This window comes from Vulpes vulpes, chromosome 1 (assembly GCF_048418805.1).
Source record: "Vulpes vulpes isolate BD-2025 chromosome 1, VulVul3, whole genome shotgun sequence".
NCBI lineage: Eukaryota > Metazoa > Chordata > Mammalia > Carnivora > Canidae > Vulpes > Vulpes vulpes.
Genome location: NC_132780.1, coordinates 45,291,117 through 45,314,804, shown reverse-complemented (window position 1 = coordinate 45,314,804; position 23,688 = coordinate 45,291,117). Strand labels below are relative to the sequence as shown.

Here is a 23,688-nt window from a genome sequence, read left to right as displayed (position 1 = left end):
ACTTTTATGAGAGATAATACAAGCTAATATGCATATGTTTGGAATCACCTGAATGACTCCTAACTTACAAATTTGGCCATACCATCTCAAAGCCTAACTTTGTGGTTAAGATTGTGCAGCATCCCACAGCGCTGCATTCATTGTCGGGGCTGATGAGGAAGGCAGAACAGGGGATGGATGATATGTTCATGTGAAGTGGCTGATAAGACAGAGTGTTGGATTTCTGTGGTCTCAGTAGGAAATGATGGGAAAGTGGGGTTTTGGTAATGTCAGTGTGCTTCAAGGAGCTCTGTGCAAACTGCACTGCTATATTACATTGGCTGTGGTGATTTAGTTTCAGAGTAGGTGAATGTTGCTAATTCTAATTTCATTGATTTTGTAAATATATGTTGCTTTTCTAAATGTCTTGGAGCTGTAAGAAGGTTTTATCTGATTTATTTTTGCTCATAGTTAAGCAACATGGTATAAATGTATTTATGCCAATTCTGGAACCCAAAGGAGATATTTTTGAGTAAGGGCCTCATTTTTAAAAAGATTTTATTTATTCATGAGAGAAACAGAGAGAGGCAGAGACATAGGCAGAGGGAGAAGCAGGCTCCATGCAAGGAACCCGATGAGGGATGCCATCCCAGGACCCCAGGATCACGACCTAAATTATAGGTAGATGCTCAACCACTGAGCCACCCAGGCATCCTGAGCAAGGTCTGCATATTAATCAAGTGTGAGATGTACTGTTCTAAAAGGACCTGAAATTTTCAATAACAATATAGGATTGGAAACGTTAGTTTCTTTATTTTTCATCACTTATCAATCTTGTTTGTCACTTAACTTGAGGACATAATACTGTGGAAGAAGTTCATCTTAAGTTGCTCCCAGACTTGTCATTTATCCACAGAAGAAACTCTTCTTTCCTTTTTCTTTCTTTCTTTTTAAATTATTCGTGAGAGACACAGAGAGAGGCAGAGACACAGGCAGAGGGAGAAGCAGACCACCCGTGGGGAGCCTGATGTGGGACTCCATCCTAGGACCCCGGGGATCACCACCTGAGCCAATGGTAGATGCTTAACTGACCCAGCCAGTCAGGCATCTGGAGAGAATGACACATTCTAAGAGCACTCTCCTGCCACACACACCCCAAGGGCAACTACTCCCTTCAATTTCAATTTTTTAAAATTTAGTTTTGGGACATTTTATGAGACTGTTGAGCCATGATACCCCATTGTGATTATTTACAATTACAAAATTATGGAGCATGTTCAAGTGGCCACTTTGTTATAATGCTATCTTTGACCAAGAATATTTTTTAAAATGTCTGGATATAAAGCAAAAAAAAGTGCAAATGAGGTATTCATCCAGAAATCCAAATGCAGTGGTGAGAGTGTCACCTGCTGCCAGAGGTAGAAGGGCTCACGGGAGGTTGTGGCAGCATTTGTTGGCTTGTTCCCCACATACTAGGCTTGGCGGGTGCACCACTGCATCCCTCAGTGGGACCCAATCACTTCATAATTCTTCCCTCCATAGAACAGAGTCCCAGTCTGCCCTGGACTGGGATGAATTTCAGAAGAGTCAACCAGCATTTACTTAGAAAATGCATGTTTTAGGATGTTCGTATGTCATGTTTTCTGACAGAAATGCTATAAACCAGTGTTAGTGTTTATGATGCAAAATTATTTTTTTCTTTTACTCCTTGGGGATACATGGCATAGCATGTACCTCAGTCTGGCAGATAGGGTTAGCTTGGGGATGTTAATGAATGAGTTGCAGCACAGGCATTCCTGTTTTTTTTTTTTTTAAGATTTTATTTATTCATGAGAGACACAGAGAGATAGAGAGGCAGAGACATAGGCAGAGGGAGAAGCAGGGTCTATGCAGGGAGCCTGACGTGAGACCCGATCCCAGGACTCCAGCATCACCCCTTGGGCCGAAGGCAGGCGGTAAACCACTGAGCCATCCAGGGATCCTCCCCTTTTCTTTTTAAGATTCATTCATTCATTCATTCATTCATGACACAGACTGAGAGAGAGGCAGAGACACAGGCAGAGGGAGAAGCAGGCTCCTTACAGGGAGTCCGATGCAGAACTTGATTCCAGGACCAACAGCATGCCCTGAGCCGGAGGCAGGTGCACAACTGCTGAGCCACTCAGGCGTCCCAGGCATTCCTGTTCTAACATGGTGTATGCATTCCAAAAAACCATGATATTCTGCAAACACACAGGATATATAATATATAAAGGATGGGGCCAACCACTCAGTATTGTACACCTTTGTAACCAGAACTCTCAAACCCAGTAACAATCCTAATAAAGTACTAGCACAATAAAAATAAAGTCACACTAGAATCTTAATAGACCTAGAAATACAGCAGGCTAGGAATACCTGTAGAAAGTTTTAAAAAATGAAAATATAGGATTTTGTAGTTTATTTTTTTGAAGACGAAGGAAGTTTGATGGAGGAGGTATATGGGTTGTGGCTGCTGAGTTATAGGGACATGGACAAAATGCATAAGGCTCTGTCCAAATGCAAAATGCACATGGACAGTCTGTGCCAGGAGAAAGGACCCAGGCCAGATGGGCGTGGTGTCCAGTGCTGTATTACCTGCAGCCTGCTGCTTCAGCTTTGGGAATGGACTTGCATTTGGTGGCTATTACTTGCAGGGTTGGGGCAAAGCATTAATATGCTGGTAAACACAACTTCCACTTTAGCATCGCTCATGTATTCACCTAGGGAATGAGCTAATCAATGCTATAGGAACAGGATCGTGACAGAGCAGTCCTAGTCTTGAGTACAATTCACAGGGCGCTAGAGCAAGGTGCAAAGCCAGGACCAAGTATGAGATTGGTTCTATGTGTACAGATTTGGAGGCTTTGTACTCGTCTAAAGGGATAAGGCATCGCCTTGCTGCTAATAGATTACAGTGAATAAGCTGTCTTCAGGCCAATAAAAATCTGTCTGCAAAAAGTCTGTAGATCTTTCAGACAGGTTGTTAAAATCCTAATGAGCCCTGGCTACAATTAAAATCTTACCATGTAGCTAAGCATTTGGGACCTTAAAAAGTGACCTACCTACTCCGTCGAATGACACTGAAAGTTCTTATTCAGCAACTGAAAAATAATTTGGTTCTTACTGAATTCAATTTACTCAACTGAATAAATTGAATAATTGTATTTAAGACTTTTAGGCAGTGCTAGCTTGTATGAAGCTGGTACATTTGTTTATGTGTGACTAACTCCAAAATGCAATGATTTAAACCACCAAACCACCATATTACTTAGGGTTCCCTAGAGAAACAGAAATGTTGTGTGTGTGTGTGTGTGTGTGTGTGTGTGTGTGTGAATGAGAGAGAGAGAGAGAGAGAGAGAGAGAGAGAGAGAAATGAAGGAATTGGCTCATCATTTGTGGAGGCTGGCAAGTCCCAGCTCTGCAGGGGTAGGCCAGGAGGCTGGAGACCCAGGGAGGAGTCGTCTTCTCCCTATTTCCCACCCACCCTCCTACAAATGCTGTGGGAAAGGCATTATGCCAAGAAGTCCAAAGGCTGAAGTTTTAATGAGAAACAGTAGGAAATTCTTAGAGTAGGGACAGGCTGTTACTCTACCATCTCCAACTACAAGCTCCGGTCCCTGACTGGGGGTTGCTAACAAGGATGCAATTCGAGAGGCATAGGGAAGCTCAGAGGTGTTCTTCCACATAGAAGTCCTAAAATTCCGCCATAAGAAAGCCCATGGTTCCATGCTCATCTTCCCAGGAAGAGGCATTTTTAAGTTCCCAGGAACGCAGGAGATGCTGCTTTTAAATCCCCCTTTTTCTCAGACATGCTTCTCCAGGGCCCCAGCCCTGCAGCATTGGTAGCACCTGGTAGTGGTTCTAGACTGGCAGACTCGTCCGCCCCACTGTAAACCTGCTGAAGCACCTGCATTTTCACAAGGTCCCTGGGTGATTTGTGCATATATTTAAGTCTGCCAGGGAAATGAGATATGAGGGTATGGGATGTGGCCACATTTGGTTGGGAGTTGCTTATGAAAAGTTAGACCCAGAAAGAGAATATGGAACTGAGGTAGAAAAGATGAACTTCACATGCTCCAAAATTCTGCCTTGGTTTGCCTCTGGTTGTCTGCAATCTGAATTGTGAAACATTCAGGACTGAATTTACTATGAGGTAGCTGATAATTCACCGAGTATATGGTGTATTCTGCAAAGTCTCCTTCAAAGGCAGATAAGAGTGTAGAACAGTGCATGGATCTTCCATGCGCGCAGCTTGCTGAATCTTCCCAGATGGAGCACTTTTGTAATCTGCATCCAGATGGAGAAACAGAACATATCATCACATTTGCAGAAGCCCTCAGTGCTCCCTTCCAAGGCCTGTTGCCCTCGTCCCCAGGTTAGTGATTATCCTCTGCCTGTTTTTTTTTTTTACTTACACACAGGGCCTCAAACATTGTAGTTACCTTCCTCTGCTCAACCTTAGGTTTATGAGCTTGGAGTTGTACCTCTGACATTTCATTGCTGTGGACTATCTCTCCATGTAAAGATTGGACAATTTATCCATTTTACTACTGATGGTCATTTGGGAAATTTCTACTTTGTGGCTATTACTGCTGCAATGAGCAGTCTGTCATATGTCTATTGGTAAGCAAATGGACAGATCCAACACCTTTTAATAACTGCAAAATAATTTAAGATTTCCTTACTAACTCGGGGCCATCATCTTGAAGCTTTCATCCTGAGCCATGGTAGAGTGATACCTCCAGGATTTGTGGAGATGGTCATTCAACTTGGCTTTTTGAGTTCTGTACATATTTTCTGTTCTTGCTGTCGGGCCACCAGGTTACACTTCATTGTTGTCAGTTCTTCCTTCCATCCTGGGTACCTTCGTCTGCTAAAGATTGAGAAAGCACATGATCAAGTATATTAGAATTGTGTTTTCAAGCCCCTGTTTGAATGCAGGTTATTCCTGTATCGATCAGGGGTGTCTCAGAGGCTACTTTTCATTCTTTCTTGGCTTTCAACCTTCTTGTGGATTGCTCCTTGGTGCTCCTTGGTGCCAGATCTCTGAGTTTTTGGTGGCTGGAGTGCTGCTGCCATTTTGAAATTATTATTATTATTTTTTGCAGTCTTGCTAATTTTTATTCCTGTGTTACCTCCTTTTCCCCTATGTTCATCTTGGAAGTTCTACAAAGTAGACATGATAAATCTAAATTATCTTTGTAGACATTATGCCACTTAGATAAGCATGAAAATTCATTTATATTATTACAAATGCTCATGAGAAGTAGGCGTCTAGCCAAGAGTGGGCATGGGCTTATGCTTGGATGAACCCATGGGCTGGCGAGGTGTGTGTGTGCATCTGTGTTACCGGCCCCCAGTTCAATAGCTGGTAATTGAAATTATTTTTAATGCTCTTTTTTATGAGTTTTGGGGAAAAGCAACCATTTAGCATTTATTTCCATTTTGTCTAGTACCTTTGGGGCCAGTTGTACTACCCAGAGGGGATGTAATCCACACAGATGAGAGTAGAGGGCAGCTCGTGCCAGGGAACCAGAACTGCAAACCTGGGAAGAGTAAAGGTTTGGGGTGAAAAATATAAACTGACGTAAATGTAAATACACAGCTCACTGAAATTGCTTTTTTTTTTTTTTAATCTGATGAACCAGTGAGTTAAATTGATGACTCAATTAAGAGACCGATTTTTCTTTTCTTGGCTCTCCTGAGGGGTTGAGGTCATATTCCTTCAGAAGATAGTGTTTGCAAATCTGAAGGTTGTTTGCTCTTTTAGGGGCCTGTGGCTCTGGGAACTCAAAAGTGGATTAGTTTTCAGGACAACTGATCCTGGTATAAGGTGAAAAAGTCAGATTTTAATAGGATTTTCGACTCCCTTCTTTTTTTAAATCACATTCCAGAAAATCACCCTTTGGTTGTTCAGAAAATCAAATTAAAAAGTAATTAAACTTTCCGCTGGATGCTGGGAAGGCAATGAAGTGGACAGTTGATGAGCAGTGAAATGTATCTCGGGAAGCTTCTACCTTGTGGAAAATACGCCCCAGGCACGACTAAATGAGACCAGGGATCTCTCAAAAGGTCTTAACTGTTGAAATGTCGAAGTAATGATGTCAACAACATTTTATTTTAAAGCATTCAAGAAAAGTTATAAGGAAATCTCCATAGGTAATTTGGCTTTTTTGGTCTTTTTGATCTATCGCTGCGTAAAACAGAGAGACTGGAAAGCCTTTATTGATTCATCTTTATGTTTGATGGTTAGGTAGGAAGGTAGGTAGGTAAAAATCAATGATTCTTTAAAAAAAGTAGATTAAAAAAATTCTTTGATATGCTTTTTGTGCAGTAACTCAACAAACACTATCATGTGTCCAAATAGTTTTAATCTAAGATGGTACAAGGATGCTGTAGAAAAAACTTTATAATTTAATTACATGATCTTTCAGAGCAAATTCTTACAACTCTCAAGAGAGCCAGAGCAGGCTGTGTATGATCTACAAGAGTAACATCCATACTCTGGCATAAGGTCAAGATTTGACTGTTGAAGAAGATGTGACTATGGCTTAGATACCAAACAGTTATCTTTCCATGATATCTTTTTTTTTAATTTTTATTTATTTATGATAATCACAGAGAGAGAGAGAGAGAGGCAGAGACATAGGCAGAGGGAGAAGCAGGCTCCATGCACCGGGAGCCCGACGTGGGGTCTCTAGGTTCGCGCCCTGGACCAAAGGCAGGCGCTAAACCGCTGCACCACCCAGGGATTCCATTTCCATGATATCTTTAATAATTCAGCTTTAAATGCCAGCCAATCAAAAATTAGTAGTAGGTTTTCAGTATCTATTAAATACAAATTCAAAAAACAGGTTTGCTGCTGAGTGAACAGGTGGGATGCATTTATCCCAGAATATGCTAATTTTAGAAGAGAACAATGTGCTTGTTAGTGGTACTCATGATTCTGGAGTCTTCTGGAGATTTTTTAAAAAGACAGGCAAATCCTTATCTTTTATAGAGGCTGGTGGCAGGTTATTAACGTAATGCAGTATTTTAAATCTGTATTGATCTACGTAAAATTACGTGATTTGTGTTTTTAGGACTTACGTGTATATCATAATGTTTAGAAACGTAGACGTGTATATTCTGTTACAAATGCATCCTTGTTTATTATCAAGGAAATATATTCAGGATTCAGATTAGTTTAGCCATTCAGTTGGAGTCCAGCTGAAAAACTCAGCTGCAGTTTCTGTTTTGTTTTGTTTTGTTTTGTTTTTTTAACCTACAGTAGGATGAAGGAACAGGTGGGAGGAATGGAGGTATCTGGAGGACAGAAAGTTGGGGCAAGGACAAGACTTGGGGGTGGGGGCAGGACCTGATCATCTCCATTATCAGTAAAAAAAAATACGTGAATGAAAGAAACCCCAAAAAACTCCACCTCCATTGAAATGGCCCCAGTAGGGGGCTTGTCCCTCTGCTCCAGGGGAATCTGGGGTTAAGGGCATGAGTGGGGAGGATCCAATTTAGACCAGCAGGGGGGGGGGAACCCCTGGGGGGGGACCCCCCAGGGGGTTAATGCTACACAGCATCACCCCTACCTGGGGGCTTCACAGCTCAGCACCTCCTCCCCTCCTTGCTGCCAGAGGGCCTGCAGACACAGCCCACGGGCCCAGATCCCTCAGATTGGGCCAGGAAGGAGGGCTGGGGGTCATTTCCCCTGTGCCCCCAACCATTTCTCTCCCGAGTTTTCAAGAAACTCCTAACCACTATCCTCAGTGTTGAGAGTAACAGTGTGCACTCTTGCCTATAGAGCTACAACATACTTTCAGAAATGCTCTGCTATCTCAGTGTTCAGAAGGGGATTGGCCCTTCTCAGCGTGGTGGTCAGATTTCAAACCACAGGTAGTCTTGTCCCTGACCCTTTGACCCACAAGGTTTATCTGCTCCCTCCTCACTACAGCCTTCCTTGGGCAGCCTCAGATCCAACACAGAACTCCACCCACTCTGCTTCAGCTCCCACGGAGGGAGTCCTCCTTCCGCAGGCTCTGGCCTCCTTCATTCATTAATGCGGAATCTGTGTCAGTTCAGGTCTCTGGTGCTGCAAGGCCTATGGAGGCCAATAGGGTAACTGGAAGGTAAGCATCCACAGTAAACTCAGTCCACAGAGCTTCAGATTAAGTGTGGCAGGGGATCTGCAATGGAAGATTTCTTGTGGTTGGAACAGTTAGGCAGGCTTCATGGAGGAGGTAGCATTTGGGAGAGCCTTGACTGACGTGCAGTATATGATTACTAGATAGGAAATAGCAAAGGTTTTGATTTTGATCAGAGACCAGTATTGAAATACATTTCCACTAGGAAAGGATGAAGGTGTTTCCCATGACATATTTGATTTAAACTAGTCTTCTTTGTTGAAAATTCATGTATTATGTGTTGTACACTATGCAAACTATGAGGACAGTGAGCACCTAAGAGTGCTTGGAATATGAGCAGGTTGAAGGAATGAGATAGGAAGTAGAGTGGTTGTAGCATTAATCCTGCAACCCAGAATTTTCTTGCAAATAATGTGAGAGGAACTAATATATTTAAAATTATCTAACTTTATTGGAATGTTATTTTATTATCTGATTATACTTATACTATTATATGTGTGGTCCTATGACATATTTCTATCGAAAATGTTTTAAAAAGTTATTTCTAAAATGTATACATATTTTATATACATCAAGGTAAAGAAAATATTTACACCAATTATGTGAATATTTAAAAATTGTATAAGTGGAATAGTTACTTTTGGAAAATATTTAAGTATTTTAATCAGTGTGTTATCTCTACTTGTAGTATTTTCCTGAAGAATAAATCTTTTTTCATTGTGATCTTTTATGCCTTTTCTGCCCCATAAAATTGCTTGTAATGTTCTGTAGAAGATTATGATTATTAAGTTTGAAATTATTGACATTAGTAATTGACTCTTCTCTGCAGATCATCATGTTGGTTTTTTTTTTTTTTAAGATTTTATTCATTTATTCATGAGAGACAGAGGGAAAGGCAGAGACACAGGCAGAGGGAGAAGCAGGCTCTCTGTGGGGAGCCAAATGTGATACTGGATCCCAGGACCTCAGGATCATGCCCTGAGCCAAAGGCAGATGCTCAACCGCTGAGCCACCCAGGCGCCCCAGGTCATTATATTTTCATGGAGAAAACATTTCCTGTCCAAGCACGGACCTACAGTCATAAGAAAATTCGGTAATGAGCCCAGAGCAAACTCTGATAAATGGAAGATCTTCTCAATTCTATTTTGTTTTGGTATTGAGACGTGTAGGTATTGGCATACATCTCTATTTCTGCCTTTGCTGGTCACAAGTCCTATGTTTTCTTACTCCCTTCAGAGTGCTTTCTTTGACACATTCTTTGACAGATTTCTTAAGTCTTACAGGACAATACTTGTCAGATAAGTTTGTCTCCATTTATGATTCTTAGAAATGTTTTCCCATACTGAGATACTTCAAAATTGTAGGGCTTTTCAATTTAATTTTATTTTGGCACAGAGTATAAATTTAATCAAATAAAAATAAGAGGTTGAGATATTCCAAATCATAATTACAGAATTTTGAGATTTAATTTGTACAACATTTGAGCTCCCATTTCATCTGTTAAGTTCATCAGTGCCTTCCTGGTTTCCGGCTTATTTTTCAATTAATTCCAATCTGCTGACAGCTTCAAAAGCTGAAGACAGTTTTTATAGCTCCCATCGTTGATTAATTTGATAAAAGTTTTCCAACAGATTTTGAGCAGAATGTCATGCCAACTTATGGGACAGGTTTACAAAAAACATAGGACGGTTTGTTAAGTAGTCCTCCAAAGGTTCAAATGTTTCCAAAACCTGAATAATGATAAGCCACAGAGAGAAAAAGGAATCACCACAAAAATTGTTAGATACTGTAATTATATGTGTGAATATATTTAAAATTCTGATAGCTACAGCCTCTCTTTCAGTTGGTAGACTATCAGATATCAGAGCCTGTCTGGATGCCATCATATGCCCCACCACCAGTTCCACATGTATTTCTACTTCATAGATTTCTTAATTTAGTACAAATTTTCATTTTTAAGCACAATGCTTTACTTTTATATTTCACTAAACTTATAATAACATTTGTAATAAGTTTGGATGCTTTACATTCAGCAGAATGAGCTTCCATAATCTTTACTCTGATTCCATGAAGTGGATGGGAAAAAAAGAATCAAACCATTATTGGAATTAACCGATTTTCTTTTTGAAGCATTGATCACAGTGATACCAAACTGGCCTAATTTACCTCTGCAAAAGTTTTTATTCAGTTAATGGAGACACAAAAGCACTGTCACTTCACCATATGTGTACAAGAAAACTTGGGAGTGGAAATGCACAGATTCAATGTAGAACTATAATCTTTTGATATAAGGGAAGGGTCATACTTTACATGCTTTCATTCTGCAGCAGCACGGATGACACTGTAGACCTTACATGGTTCTCTTAAAAGACATTGGTGCTGATGCTTTTTCAGGAGATTTGTTGTCTTCTGGTTTTCACTATATTTCATGTGGTTAATGGTATCATTCTGGTCCACCATGGTAGAAGCTACATGTTGACAAACCTTAAAGAAACCTTTTTATTTTTGTTTAGTATGTTTTTAGATTTACAGAAAAATTATGAAGATAATACAGAGTTCCCTTAATATGTGTGTCATTTCATTCACAATTAGCATCTTGTATTGATGTAGTACACTTGTCACAATTAAACTGACACTGGTACATTATTATTGTTTAAATCCATACTTTACTGGGGCACCTGGGTGGCTTAGTGGTTGAGTGTCTGCCTTTGGCTCAGGTTGTGATCCCAGGATCCTGAGATCGAGTCCCACATCAGGCTCCTGCTGGGAGCCTGCTTCTCCCTCTGCATGTGTGTCTGCCTCTCTCTGTGTCTCTCATGAATAAGTAAATAAAATCTTTTAAAAACATCCATACTTCACTAATATTTTCTCAGTTTTCCCCTAATGGCCTCCTTGTGCTCTAGCATCCCATCTGGATACCACATTCTATTCATTGTCCTATGTCCTTAGGCTCCTCTTGGCAGTGACAGTTAACATTTTGAGCAAGTTCCACATTTATCACCTTCATTCTTGTGGAAAGGAAATTTGGTCCTTAACTGTGTATTAAGCATGCTCCTTTCTTGTTCCTTGAGGTCCTGGTTGCCAGAAGTGTTTATCACAAAACCTGAAAGCATTACCATGAATAAAATAACTAGTTATGCATTTAAGTTGTACTAAAATGGTTAAATGACAGTAGCAAGAGCATCCCAGTTACCTTCTATTGCTGTGTGGTAGGACGGTCTGACTTCTGTCTTCAGTACCCATTTTATGGACCCTGTGCCTCTAATCTCCTAATTTCCCATTGATTTGGCTCAGTGACCACCTGGCAGCCTGGTGTACCACAGGGCAGATGTCCCCTGGCATTCTCTGCCACCATCTGAGACCTGTAGGAGTTATCTGTCTCCAGCTTCTCTTGTCCAAGCCTAATTTGTTTTATCAGTGAGTATTCTGTTCCTTGTTTTTGAAAGGAAAGGCCTAGTCATGCTGTGTCTGAAAAGGGTCAGGAAAGGAGAGATGGGTTTATCACTGATTGCCTTCTGATTTAGCCACGTGTTCATGAGCAGTCTCTCTACTGCAAGGATGTGTCATGTACCACTGAGTTACAGATCCACCAACTCCCCTTGGCTTGTGATAACGCAGCTGTTATTTTATTTTATTTTATTTTATTTTATTTTATTTTATTTTATTTTATTTTATTTAGTAATTTTTTTTGTTAAAGATTTTATTTATTTATTCATGAGAGACAGAGAGAGAGGCAGAGACACAGGCAGAGGGAGAAGCAGGCTCCATGCAGGACCCCGAAGCAGGACTCAATCCCAGGACTCCAGGAGCACGCCGTGGGCCTAAGGCAGGCACTAAACCACTGAGCCACCCAGGGATCCCCTTGTTAGTAATTTTAATGCATATTTAGTATATAGTTTACTGTTATTTACTGTTGATGTGGCTTTTTGATGAGCATTTATCCAGAATTTTCTTTTTTATAAGTCAAAGTGGATAAAATATCAGACAACAGCATGAGATTGTCTCAGGTATACTTGGAAAGGTGACACGTCCCCTTTCGAAAATACACCAACTTGCACTAACATTACTAGATTATGCCTACATTTAAATTGACTCCAGGTAAATTGATAGAAGAGAAATACTGGGATCATGAATGTCTACTATGAGTACTCTTTAAGTCAAGAGGTACGTATTTTCATGTATATGTGTACACATACAGGCACATTGACAATGTGGTATCCATATATAAAAAAAATTGATCTGCACCAGGGGCAGGATGTGACCAAAGGCCTGTTTCCTGTGTCTAGAAGACTAGGTCTGCATTACCCTATCCTCATTACTGTGCTCAGGGCATTCTTTATGTTAACAGACTATAACAGGGTTCAGAGGAAGGCCTATTTGGCCCTTGGCCTGTTTGTGTAAATAAAATTTAATTGGAGCGAAGTTAAGCTCATTCGTGTGTTGTCTATGTCAGTGTTCATGCTCCAGTGGCAGAGTTGAGTATTTGCAACAGAAATAGTAAATGTTTTCTGACTGATGCTTTACAGAAGAATTTTACTGACCCCTTCTTTTGGAGTACTTGGACCCAATTCCAGCATGGGGTGACCCACTCCCAAACCAGGCATTCCATTGCACCAGCAGGATTTCAAGAATCAAGTCAATTCTGACACTGTCTACTTGGAGATAGCATCAGATTCCACAGGTTGAGGGTTCAATCCTACAAGACTGCCACCCCCCCCCACTTCAGACGCCAGTCACAGATGCCAGTCACACACACCCCAGGCTTCTGTGTACGGGGTGGATGAGACTGAAAGTTTCAACCCTTCAGTCACGTGGTTGATCCTCCTAGCAACACTAGCCACCTTTTTGGGTGGGGTCTGAAAAATCACCTTCATTAATAAAAGGCTCCTGTTTCAACCTTTATGGCTTTGAAGGTTTTCAGGAATTGTGGATGAAGACCAAATATATCTAAGAAATGTATTTTGGCCATCTGAATGATCAAATACATATTTCTTAGATGTTAGGATATCACACCCCTGGACCATGAGCCTCATAGGCTGACCTCAAGGATGATCCAACTTTCATTTCTCAGTTTCCCCTATACTAGCACTCATAAGATAACATTTCTATCCATGAGGTTTCCACACTACACCACTTTCTCCCTTTGGCCCTTTCCCCAAAACACAACCCAGAAGCACACAGGAGATAAACACCTACTTCTTACTAATGCACGGGGGGGAGCGGAGTCAAGAGCAGTAACAGATCACAAGAATGGCTAACATTTCTCGATTCCCAATAAGGCACCTGGTATTGTTGTGTGTGCTTCAGTTGGGGGTTAATCCGCACATTATGTGGTAGGAAACTCTTCTCACTTTATGTCTGAGGAAACTGAAGTTCAGGAGGCTAAGAGTTTTGCCCTGGCTCCCAAAGCCAGGATGTGGTGAGGAAGCATTTGATTTAGCCAGGACATGATACCTGCCCCAGGCACTCTTCACTCATGATGGAAGCAGCCCTCAGCTGAGGAGAATGCCCTCCCTAAACTTTCAGCACAGTGCCTCTTGCTATTTCTGCCCCTCCCCCCCCCCATCCATTGGCTAACTCCCAGGAACTAAATGTCAGTGATTTCAAAAAGGAAGCAATTTGCAATTTGAAATGTTTCTAGACCTTGAATCATCTCCCAGGGAGTTTCCATTTTAAAATCTCTGCAGGGATGAGCACTGGGTGTTATACTATATGTTGGCAAATTGAATTTAAATAAATAAAAATAAAAAAAGATAAGAAATTTTGAAAGAAAAATATTTGCAGGAATGTTACCCATCCAAATATTTAGGGAAGTAAAGTACTTCTCAGGGCGATGGGAATCCCAAAGGAATTTTACCTGTGGGAAATGTATATGGGCAGGGAAGCCTGGAGGAGGCCCTGGTGGTTGGAGACCTGGGTGAGATCATCCTCTGAGCAGCCGCAGAGCAGAGCCAAGGAGAGCCCAGGCCACTGGACTGGCTTGTCTTTCCACCTGTGGAATGGTGGAACCAAGTTGAAGAGACCATTGTTTTCTCTAGAAGGGAGAGCCAGACAATCATTTGGTAACTGAGTTAATGAAGAGCAAGACCTTTTGTGAGGACACAGATAGGAATCTCTTCCAGTTGCAGGTGGCCAGCTTCAGGCAGTTAGTGGGCAGAGAGGCACACCATGTCTGGAAAGACAGACACGAATTTCCCAGAGAGCTAATGCTGCCCGGTTCTAGGGGCACAGCTGCATTTGCTTATTGGATTATTTTCCACTTATTTGGGGTTTGTTCTGAAAATATGTGAACTATGTAATAAAAGTATGTTTTGAAGTCAGTAACTTTTATCTAACTTGTGTGGGGATAAAAGGATCAGTCTTTTCACTGACCACGTGACAGTATGGTTGGTTCAGGGCATCTAGAAAGATTAGTGGGTGTCACTTAGGTAGCAATATGCCCATTTTTTTTACCCCCCTCCCAAAGAGAAATAAACTATCAGTTTTTAAAAAGATTTTATTTATTTGAGAGTGAGAGAAAACTTGCACAAGCAGAGAGAACAGCAGAGGGAGAAGGAGAAGCAGACTCCCCTCTGAGAGGGAGCCTAACTGGGGCTTGATCACAGAACCCTGAGATCAGTACCTGTGCTGAAGGCAGACGCTTAACCAACTGAACCATTCAGGCACCCATATCAGATTTTTAAAAAAGATTCATTTTTTAGAGCAGTTTTAGGTTCATAGAAAAATTAAGAAGGTACAAAGATTTCCCATATACCCCCTGCCTCCACACTTGTACAACCTCCCACATTATCAACAAACCCCAATCTGAATGATACATTTGTTACAACTAATGAGCCTGCATTTACACATAACCACCCAAATTCCTTATTTTACATTAGGGTTCACTCATGTATATTATATGGGTTTGGGCAGAGGTACCATGACATCGTACAGAGTATTCATTGCCCTGAAAATCCTCTATGCTTCACCTATTCATCCTTACTCTCTCCCCTCTAATCCCTAGCAACCACTGATCTTTCTAGTGTCTCCAAGTTTTGCTTTTTCCAGGATGATAGAGTTGGAATTATGTAGTATGTAATCTTTTCAGATTGGTTTCTTTTGTGTAGTAATATGCATTTAAAGTTCCTCTATATCTTCTCTCATGGCTTGGTAGCTCATTTCTTTAGTGTTGGATGATATTTCCTTGTCTGGATATACTGTAGTTAATCCACTACCTACTGAAGAACATCTTGGTTACTTCCCAGTTTTGGCGATTATAACCAAAATGGCTATACATAATCATGTGCAAGTTTTTGTGTGGACATAAGATTTCAACTCCTTTGGATAAATACCAACAAGCCTTGATTGCCAGATTGTATGATTGAGAGAATGTGTAGTCTTCTGAGAAACTATCACGCTGTCTTCCCAAGCTACTACCATTTTGCATTCCTACCAGCAGTGAATGAGTTCCTGCTGCTCTACATCCTCACCAGCATTTGATGTCAGTAGTCTGGATTTTGGCCAGTAGGTATGTGGTGCCATCTCATTGTTTTAGTTTGCATTTCATTGCTGCCATGTGATGTGGAGCATTTTTTCATATGCTTACTTGCCATCCATGTATCTTTTTTGATGAAGTGTCTATTAAGGTCTTTGACCCATTTTTTATTTTTATTTTATTTTATTTTATTTTATTTTATTTTATTTTATTTTATTTATTTTTAAGATTTTGTTTATTTATTCATAGACACACAGAGAGAGAGAGAGAGGCAGAGACACAGGGAGAGGGGGAAGCAGGCCCCATGCAGGGAGCCCGATGTGGGACTCGATCCTGGGTCTCCAGGATCACACCCCAGGCTGTAGGCGGCACCAAACCGCTGCCGCCACCAGGGCTGCCCTGACCCATTTTTTAAATCAAATTGTTTTCTTATTATTGAGTTTTAAGGGTTTTTGTGGGTATATTTTTATTTTTATTTTTTATTTTTTAAAAAGATTTTATGTATTCATGAGGGACAGAGAGAGAGAGAGAGGCAGAGACACAGGCAGAGGGAGAAGCAGGCTCCTCGCAGGGAGCCAGATGTGGGACTCAATTCAGGATTTTAGGATCATGCCCTGAGCCAAAGGCAGACACTCAACCTGCTGAGCCACCCAGGTGTCCCTGCTGGTATATTTTTAGATGATAGTACATTAATCAGATATGCTTTTTGCTGATATTTCCTCCAGTGTGTGGCTTATCTTCTCATTTTGTTGACACCATCTTTCACAGAGCAATTGTTAATTTTAGTGAAGTCCAGTTTATCAATTCTTTTTTCATGGATTATGCCTTTGGTGTTCTATGTAAAAAGTTTCCACCATATCCATATCTAGGTTTTTTCCTTTCTTCTCTTCTAAAAGTTTATAGTTTTGCATTTTATGTTTAGTTCTGATCCATTTTGACTTCATTTTGGTTAATGGTGTTAAGTTCTGTGTTATGTTCTTTTGCAAGAGGAAGCCTACTTGTTCCAGGACCATTTGTTGAAAACACCATCTTTGCTTCATTATATTACCTTTGCTCCTTTGTCAGGTATCTGTTGACTGTATTCACATGGGTCTCTTTATGGGCTCTGTTCTATTCTGGTGATCTGTTTGTATGATCAGGTTTTTATTGTCTAGAATTTTATATATTTTGTAGCAGAGGAAAGTAGAAGTTCACGAAAACTTCTGAAGTTGTACCTTTCTGGATTAAATGACACAACTTAGATTTACCTTTATCTCTACAAACTTGTTTATTAAAATCATGTGCTTATTTTTATTTCTCTGCTTCAGCCAAAACTTTGTGAAGATGCGAGTAGTTAAGATGCAGACTCGGTCAAGTCATTGTTTCCATTTAACACTTCCAGTGACTTCCCACCCTCTCAGTAACTGTCTCCTCCTGTTTCTTTGCTGTGCCTTCTAGATCCTGGTAACTTTTCAGGCCACATCCATATCTCCTGCTGCTGCCAACACCCCCCCCCCCCCCCACTCTGAGCTCTCCAGCCCTACCAGCTTCTTCCAGTTACAGGAGTGGCTGCCTTACTCACCCCCCTTGTCCTGCCTTCTACCTCTGATTACTGGTGCCTCGGACAGGCTACTGCTCCCTCGCCCTTTCTCACTTACTGCCTACTTGGCATCTACTCATCCCTCAGGTTATCCCCCAAGTGCTGTCATGTTCCCTGTCTATGCTGCTGGAGTATCTTGTCGTTAATCTTCATAGTGGGTCTAATGGGGTAAGGGACCCAGTCTGTCCATAGCACTTTACCTCCAGGATCTAGCAGGGTGCCCCATGGATGGCGTGGATGTTTTAATTTCCCAGGCTCAGATGTTAAGGTCATAAGGTCAATTTTCTTATGCCAGTCCTTAGTGTAGAATGTTGCAGACATTGATACTCAATACTGCTACCTTTTGTTCATAAAAAACTGTTTTGGGTTTTAGATATATTTGACCTGTGATCTGAATGACGAAGTTAGCCTCCTATTTTAATGCTTAATACAGCAAGACTTGGAATCTAAGAGACAGTTTCCTAATGATCTTACTGGGTCACTGTGTTCCTTAGTGTGGAGAGGCATTGGCTATCTCGCAGAGGTATTCTTAGACCAGAGGTGTCCAGGCATTCTGAGTACCAGCACTAACTACAGTATGTGCACACGAATGTAGATATATCTGTGCTCTTCTCAATAAAGTATTAATCTTGTGAAAATGTGTGACCCTTTTATAATTTTTACATGTCTTGATTGTGCCTGTTTTTCTTGTAAGTTCCCATAATAGAGCTTTCAGCTTCAGTGGGAATATTTGTGATTTAAAATGCTTATTTCCCAGGGACCATTTAAAAACTAAATTGTGAATTTTTTCATCAAGTAATTTACTCACCACAACTCCCTTTTTTTTTTTTTTTTTGACACAGATAATCTTGTAATTTATCAAACAAGAAGATAAACAGCTCAGGTTTTAAACATCTAAAGTTGGGTGGTAATTCAGGGAGTGCTTTGATCTACATTTCTCTGATGTCTGTCTCTGCTTTTCATTTGATCTCTTTTCCTTCAGACATAAATTAGATTATTTTTAGTGTTAGGGGCTCTCTTGGCATAGAAGTATAGAGACTGTGTTTTGTCTTGGCTGATTAAAGCCTATGACTTGACCCTTCATTTTTACCGAGGATTTGTCAAGCATACCTGTAAGCAGTTCTACATGGTATTTGTGAATCCAAGTGTAACTGCCTGAGATTAGGCCCATACCCAGTGAATTAAAAGTGCTTTGGGCCTTTACATCACCAGGCACCATTTTCAGGTCTGATGTGTACCGCCCTAGGTCCGGCCAGAAGGAAACAGAGCTATGCATGCGGTGCGACATTGTGCATTCTCTGCTTGCTTAACCTTTGACGTGGGGAGCAAGGACACTAGGGGAGGCCAGTGACTGCGACACTCCTAGGAGTGGAACAAAGATTGTCTTGGCACCAGGCAATGGCACCACGTCTGCTGAGTTGACCAATCCACAAGTGTTCAGCTACCTGGGCAGGGCACAGCATTTAAGCTCACAGAGAGGCAAAAGGTATTACCTCTTCTTACAGTCAGGTACTTTTCTCCATCAGGTGTCAGAATTGCCAAGTGTGTTCTGTTGGCTGTCTGTTGGCATAATCCAGATGGTTCTCTGATTTCACAGATACAAACCAAATGAAGCACACAGACATATGGGGCCTGGGGAAGGTGGGAGTGGGACTTATTGTCTACAGTAATACTTTTCCCAGATAGCTTTACATAAACCAAATTTTATAAGATTTTCTCATTTTAATCTTTGTCATGCTTTCATTCTTTAAAGGTGATCCTTTGTAATGTGGACAGTCCTTGCAGCAATGATACATATCCTCCTACAAAGGAATTTTTAAAAATCTTGATAGGTTAAGTTTTCTTAAATGGAGACATGCCCTTGGGGTCCTTGAAGGACCAGTTCAGCATTTACTTTTGGCACGAAGAGGTATTTCCTCCATGAGGATCTGGACTCTGAGCCAGATGGGCTGAATTGGAAACCTGGCTCTGCTACCAGGATAATACTTCGCTGTCTGTGCCTCAGTTTCTTCTTTGCTAAACAGCATACTAGTGATAACTTCTTTATAAGGGTTGCCATGAGGATTAAGTGAATAGTACATGTAAATCCTGGATCACTGCCTCGACTGCATATGTAAGGTGCTTAATAAATGTCTGCTTCAGGATACAAATGCTTCAGAGTAGTCTTCTGTTCTCTTTAGAGAGAGTGGGTGGTGATACTATAAAGATTTACCCTGGTCATAGAAGCTTTTACTTAGTTAATGTGAAGCTATCAAGAAAAAGACAAGGAAGTAATAACTTTATCTGGAAGAGGTTAATAAAAAAACAAAATAGGAAAATATTATGCCAACCTTTTAAGTTCAAATTGACTATAACAAAGAAGTTCGAAATCCTGGTGGCTTTACAGAATACAAACATATTTCTTTCTAGTGGGTCATTCAGATTGAAGTGGTCAGACAGCCCTGCTGAGCAGTTAACCTCAGTGTGGTGATTCAGGAATCCAAGCACATCCTATCCCATGACTTTGGCATATTGGAGTTCTTCACTTCAGCTATGGGGATGAGGAAGAGAGACAGATGGAGGTAGAGAAGGAGCAAGAAGAGAGAGAGGGAAGGAGAATGGAGGGAGAGATGCCGAGAGAAAGAAAGAGTATGAATGAATGGAAGCTGAGGATCTTATGAAGAATTTTAGGGAACAAGCATAGAAGTGACAAACACACCATTTCTATTCCATTTTATTGACTAGAACTAGTCACATGACTCTAGTCTACCTGCCTGCGGTTATGGGAAGTCATTTCTCCTTGTGTGCTTTGTAATAGGAAGCAGGATAGATGAGTATTTTTTTTTAAGATTTATTTATTTATTTATTCATGATAGACACACAGAGAGAGGCAGAGACATAGGCAGAGGGAGAAGCAGGCTCCATGCAGGGAGCCTGATGTGGGACTCAATCCCAGGACCCCTGGGTCTAGCTCTGAGCCAAAGGCAGACGCTCAACCACTGAGCCACCCAGGTGCCCAGGATAGATAAGTATTAACTATATAACATATTTTCTGCCAGTGTCACGTATTTGCTATAATTGATATGTTTGTATACTTCACTGTCAACTATTTCTAAAATTCTTTATAATATTAAGACCATCAAGAAGATTTACAAATCATGTTTCTTTCTTATTTTTGAAACTGGAAGAAAGTCAGGAAATCTACTGATCTCTACTTCTGAACATTTTATTGTGCTGTTAGCCAATAAACAAGGACTCTAGGTGATAGGATTTCAATGGCCATCTCTGATAAGCAAGTTCCTATTAAGGAGAAAGTCTTTATGTTTTGTATCATGCTGGTGATTAGTAAATGACAAAAGGCAAAGAAGTTAATGATCCTGTTATGCATTGAAATTGCATGGGGCAATCTAAGAGTATTTTGTTTTGTTTACTGCTCTAGTAAATATGTCTCACTGTTGCAACTAGTGTTTGTACTCAGCTTTGATGGGAAGGATGATGGCTGCTTTCTGTATCTTACATCAAACAAAGTGGCTTAATCCTGCAGGTTTATTAATAATACTTCACTTGAAAAAAAATAATACTTCACTTGAGCAGTTCTCTTCAATCGTAATTGGCCTCTGCACAGACTGAGCAGTTTATTTATAAGTGGAAACCTGGGGGAGTTTATAACTCCATCGACACACATTGAGGCCATGCTTAACTAAGCTTCTGGGTTAATATCTACCTCACATTTTGCATGTTTCATAGTTCTGTGAATTAATTTTGAATCCCGATTCTTCTGCCACGATTCAGATGCTTTACCACAGTTTGGAAGCAAAATAATGTTACGGCGGATCATGTGGTCTGCAGCATCACAGTGGGGTCTATTCCCAGCTCAGCTACTCGGTCACTCTGGGACTTTGGACCTTTTACTGTTTGCTCTGGCTGCCTAGGAATTTCTAGTAACAACTACCAGACTGGGTGACTTAACTGAAATTCATTCTCATACAGTTCTGGAGGCTAGAAGTCTCAAGTCAAGGTACCAGCAGGGTTGGTTCTTTCTGAGGCCTGTCCCCTTGGCTTTCAGATGGCTACTTTCCTGTGTCTTCACAGAGTCTTCTTTCTGTACACTTAGCATATCATCCACTGAACTTGAGTCAGGAGCACTGCCAGCTCCCTGACTCACTCTTTTATCCTCTAGCAGGTGAGCTGCCAAGTCACATCATTTTTTCTTTTGAAATGACTCTGGAATATTTGTCTTTTAATAAAAGTTAATAATAACTAATATGAGGATTGTCACATATAAATACATATGAATTTATATGCAGTAATTTTTAACTGACTATAAAATAATAGGTATATTCACTCTTATAAAGACTGAAATAGGGGATCCCTGGGTGGCGCAGTGGTTTGGCGCTTGCCTTTGGCCCAGAGCGCGATCCTGGAGACCCGGGATCGAATCCCACATCAGGCTCCCGGTGCATGGAGCCTGCTTCTCCCTCTGCCTATGTCTCTGCCTCCCTCTCTCTCTCTCTCTGTGACTATCATAAATAAATAAAAATTTAAAAAAAATGAAAAAAAAAGACTGAAATATGTCTTATTAAGGATTGGTGGAACATGTTATTAATCCATTTAATGATTACCTAACTTTCTGTGCATCTATTTACCATTTTTTATTTTAATTTTTTAAAAATATTTTATTTATTTGAGAGAGAGCACAAGCAGGAGGGAGGGACAGAGGGACAGGGAGAGGGAGAAGCAGACTCTCTGCTGAGCCGGGAGCCTGATGAGAGGTTCAATCCCATGACCCCAAGATCACAACCCAAGCCAAAGGCAGCTGCCCAACCAAATGAACCACCCAGGCACCCCTATTTACCTTTTTTAGAATTTCTATTTTTTAAAGATTTTATTTATTTATTCATGAGAGACACAGAGAAAGGCAGGGACATAGGCAGAGGGAGAAGCAGGCTCCCCGCGGGGAGCCCAATGTGGGATTTAGTCCCAGGACCCTGGGATCACACCCTGAGCCAAAGACAGACCCTCAGCCACCGAGCCACCCAGACATCCCTCCCTTCTGCTCCTTCTATTATTGTTGCCTTTTTCTTCCTTGATTCTTATGTGTCTCATTCCTAAAAGTATTCTGAAAATTTGCTTTTTTATTTTTTGCTTGGTTTAATTAAGCTTTTAATTTCATTATGATTATTTTTCTTGGCAGAAAAGAACAAGTTAGTACCTTGTATCTAAACATCAACCTTGTGGAGCCAAGACTAATTCAGCCGTATGAACATGTTATCAGGAACTTTATCCGTGAGATCAAACTGCAGAGCACAGAAATGGAAAACCTGGCCATTGCGGTGAAGAGGTATTGAAGCTCTTCTTTCTTTCTTTCTTTCTTTCTTTCTTTCTTTCTTTCTTTCTTTCTTTCTTTCTTTCTTTCTTTCTTTCTCTCTCTCTCTCTTTCTCTCTTTCTCTCTTTCTTTTTTAGAGAGAGAGAGAATGCGGGCAGGAGGGGGGAAGGGGCAGAGGGAGAGAGAATCTTAAGCAGACTCCATGTGAGCGTGGAGCCCAACACAGGGCTTGATCTCAAGACCCTGAGATAATGACCAGAGCTGAAATCAAGAGTCAGATGCTTTACTGACTGAGCCACCCATGTGCCCTTGAAGCCCTTCCTTTCTAAGTGGCACTTGGGTCAGACCTTTAACTGGCTCTGTGACCAGATGGCACATAGAGCTGTGCTATCACATTATGATGTGGGTGGACTTCCCCAACCTCAGGAATCTGGTGCTTCCTTGGCTGAGCCAGCATGAAGAAAGCTGAGTTGGGCAGTACTTTGTACGGGCATCCAGCAGTCCATCAGTAGGTCATCCTGTCATATAAACTTTTTAAGACCAATGATTCCATACAGAACAGCTCAAGAGATTTGTTATCTTATATCCAGCCACTTGAAACATACAGGAAACTTTCCATCCAGAGAAACAGACAGGACTCCACTAGAAGCCTGCCTTATCAGACAGGGGTGTGACTTGAGGCAGGTTCTTGTGTCTGCAGAACAAGACTGTAAAATATTCACCTTCCCAGGGTATGGAGGCACAGTAGATGATGTTGTGGGTAGAGTCCCTCGTACCCGGCCTACCGCGTGGCTGGTGCTCACTGGTGGGACTCTTCCTGTCTCTGGCCTTCCTCATCTAGCCTGAACTTGAAAGCCAAAAAACTTTAAACTCATACTGTCATGCAGATAGTTTGTGTAAGCCATAGCTGGTTTACATAGGATATCTTACTGGTTTTACCAGCAGCCCAGTGCAGGGGAAGAGCTTATATGTGTTACAGTCTGAAATCAACCTTTTTGCTCCGCAGTGGCACCACAGTCCTTTGGCATTAGTGGGAAAGAGAGCAGTTTGTTTGCCATAATTCCTGGGTGTTCTGCTCTGCAGATGCTTCTCGTTGCCATCTGTTTTGGCAGTGTGTGGTGCATCCTGCTAGTCTCTGCCCAGAACCTGTAAAGGCCCCTTTGATAGAATGCACCCCCTCTGTAAGGGGACAGGAGA

The 23,688-nt window shown here is 41.2% G+C and overlaps 1 protein-coding gene across 5 annotated transcripts in view; it reads left to right on the top strand.

Annotated features, from left to right (window-relative positions):
• RASEF (RAS and EF-hand domain containing) overlaps window positions 1–23,688 on the top strand; it is a 180,545-nt gene that overhangs the window by 114,958 nt on the left and 41,899 nt on the right. For all 5 annotated transcript variants that reach the window (XM_072762963.1, XM_072762954.1, XM_072762951.1 and 2 more), the window contains one exon: window positions 22,359–22,505. In XM_072762963.1, coding sequence (XP_072619064.1) covers window positions 22,359–22,505 — 147 coding nt within the window. The remainder of the gene's footprint in view (window positions 1–22,358; window positions 22,506–23,688) is intronic.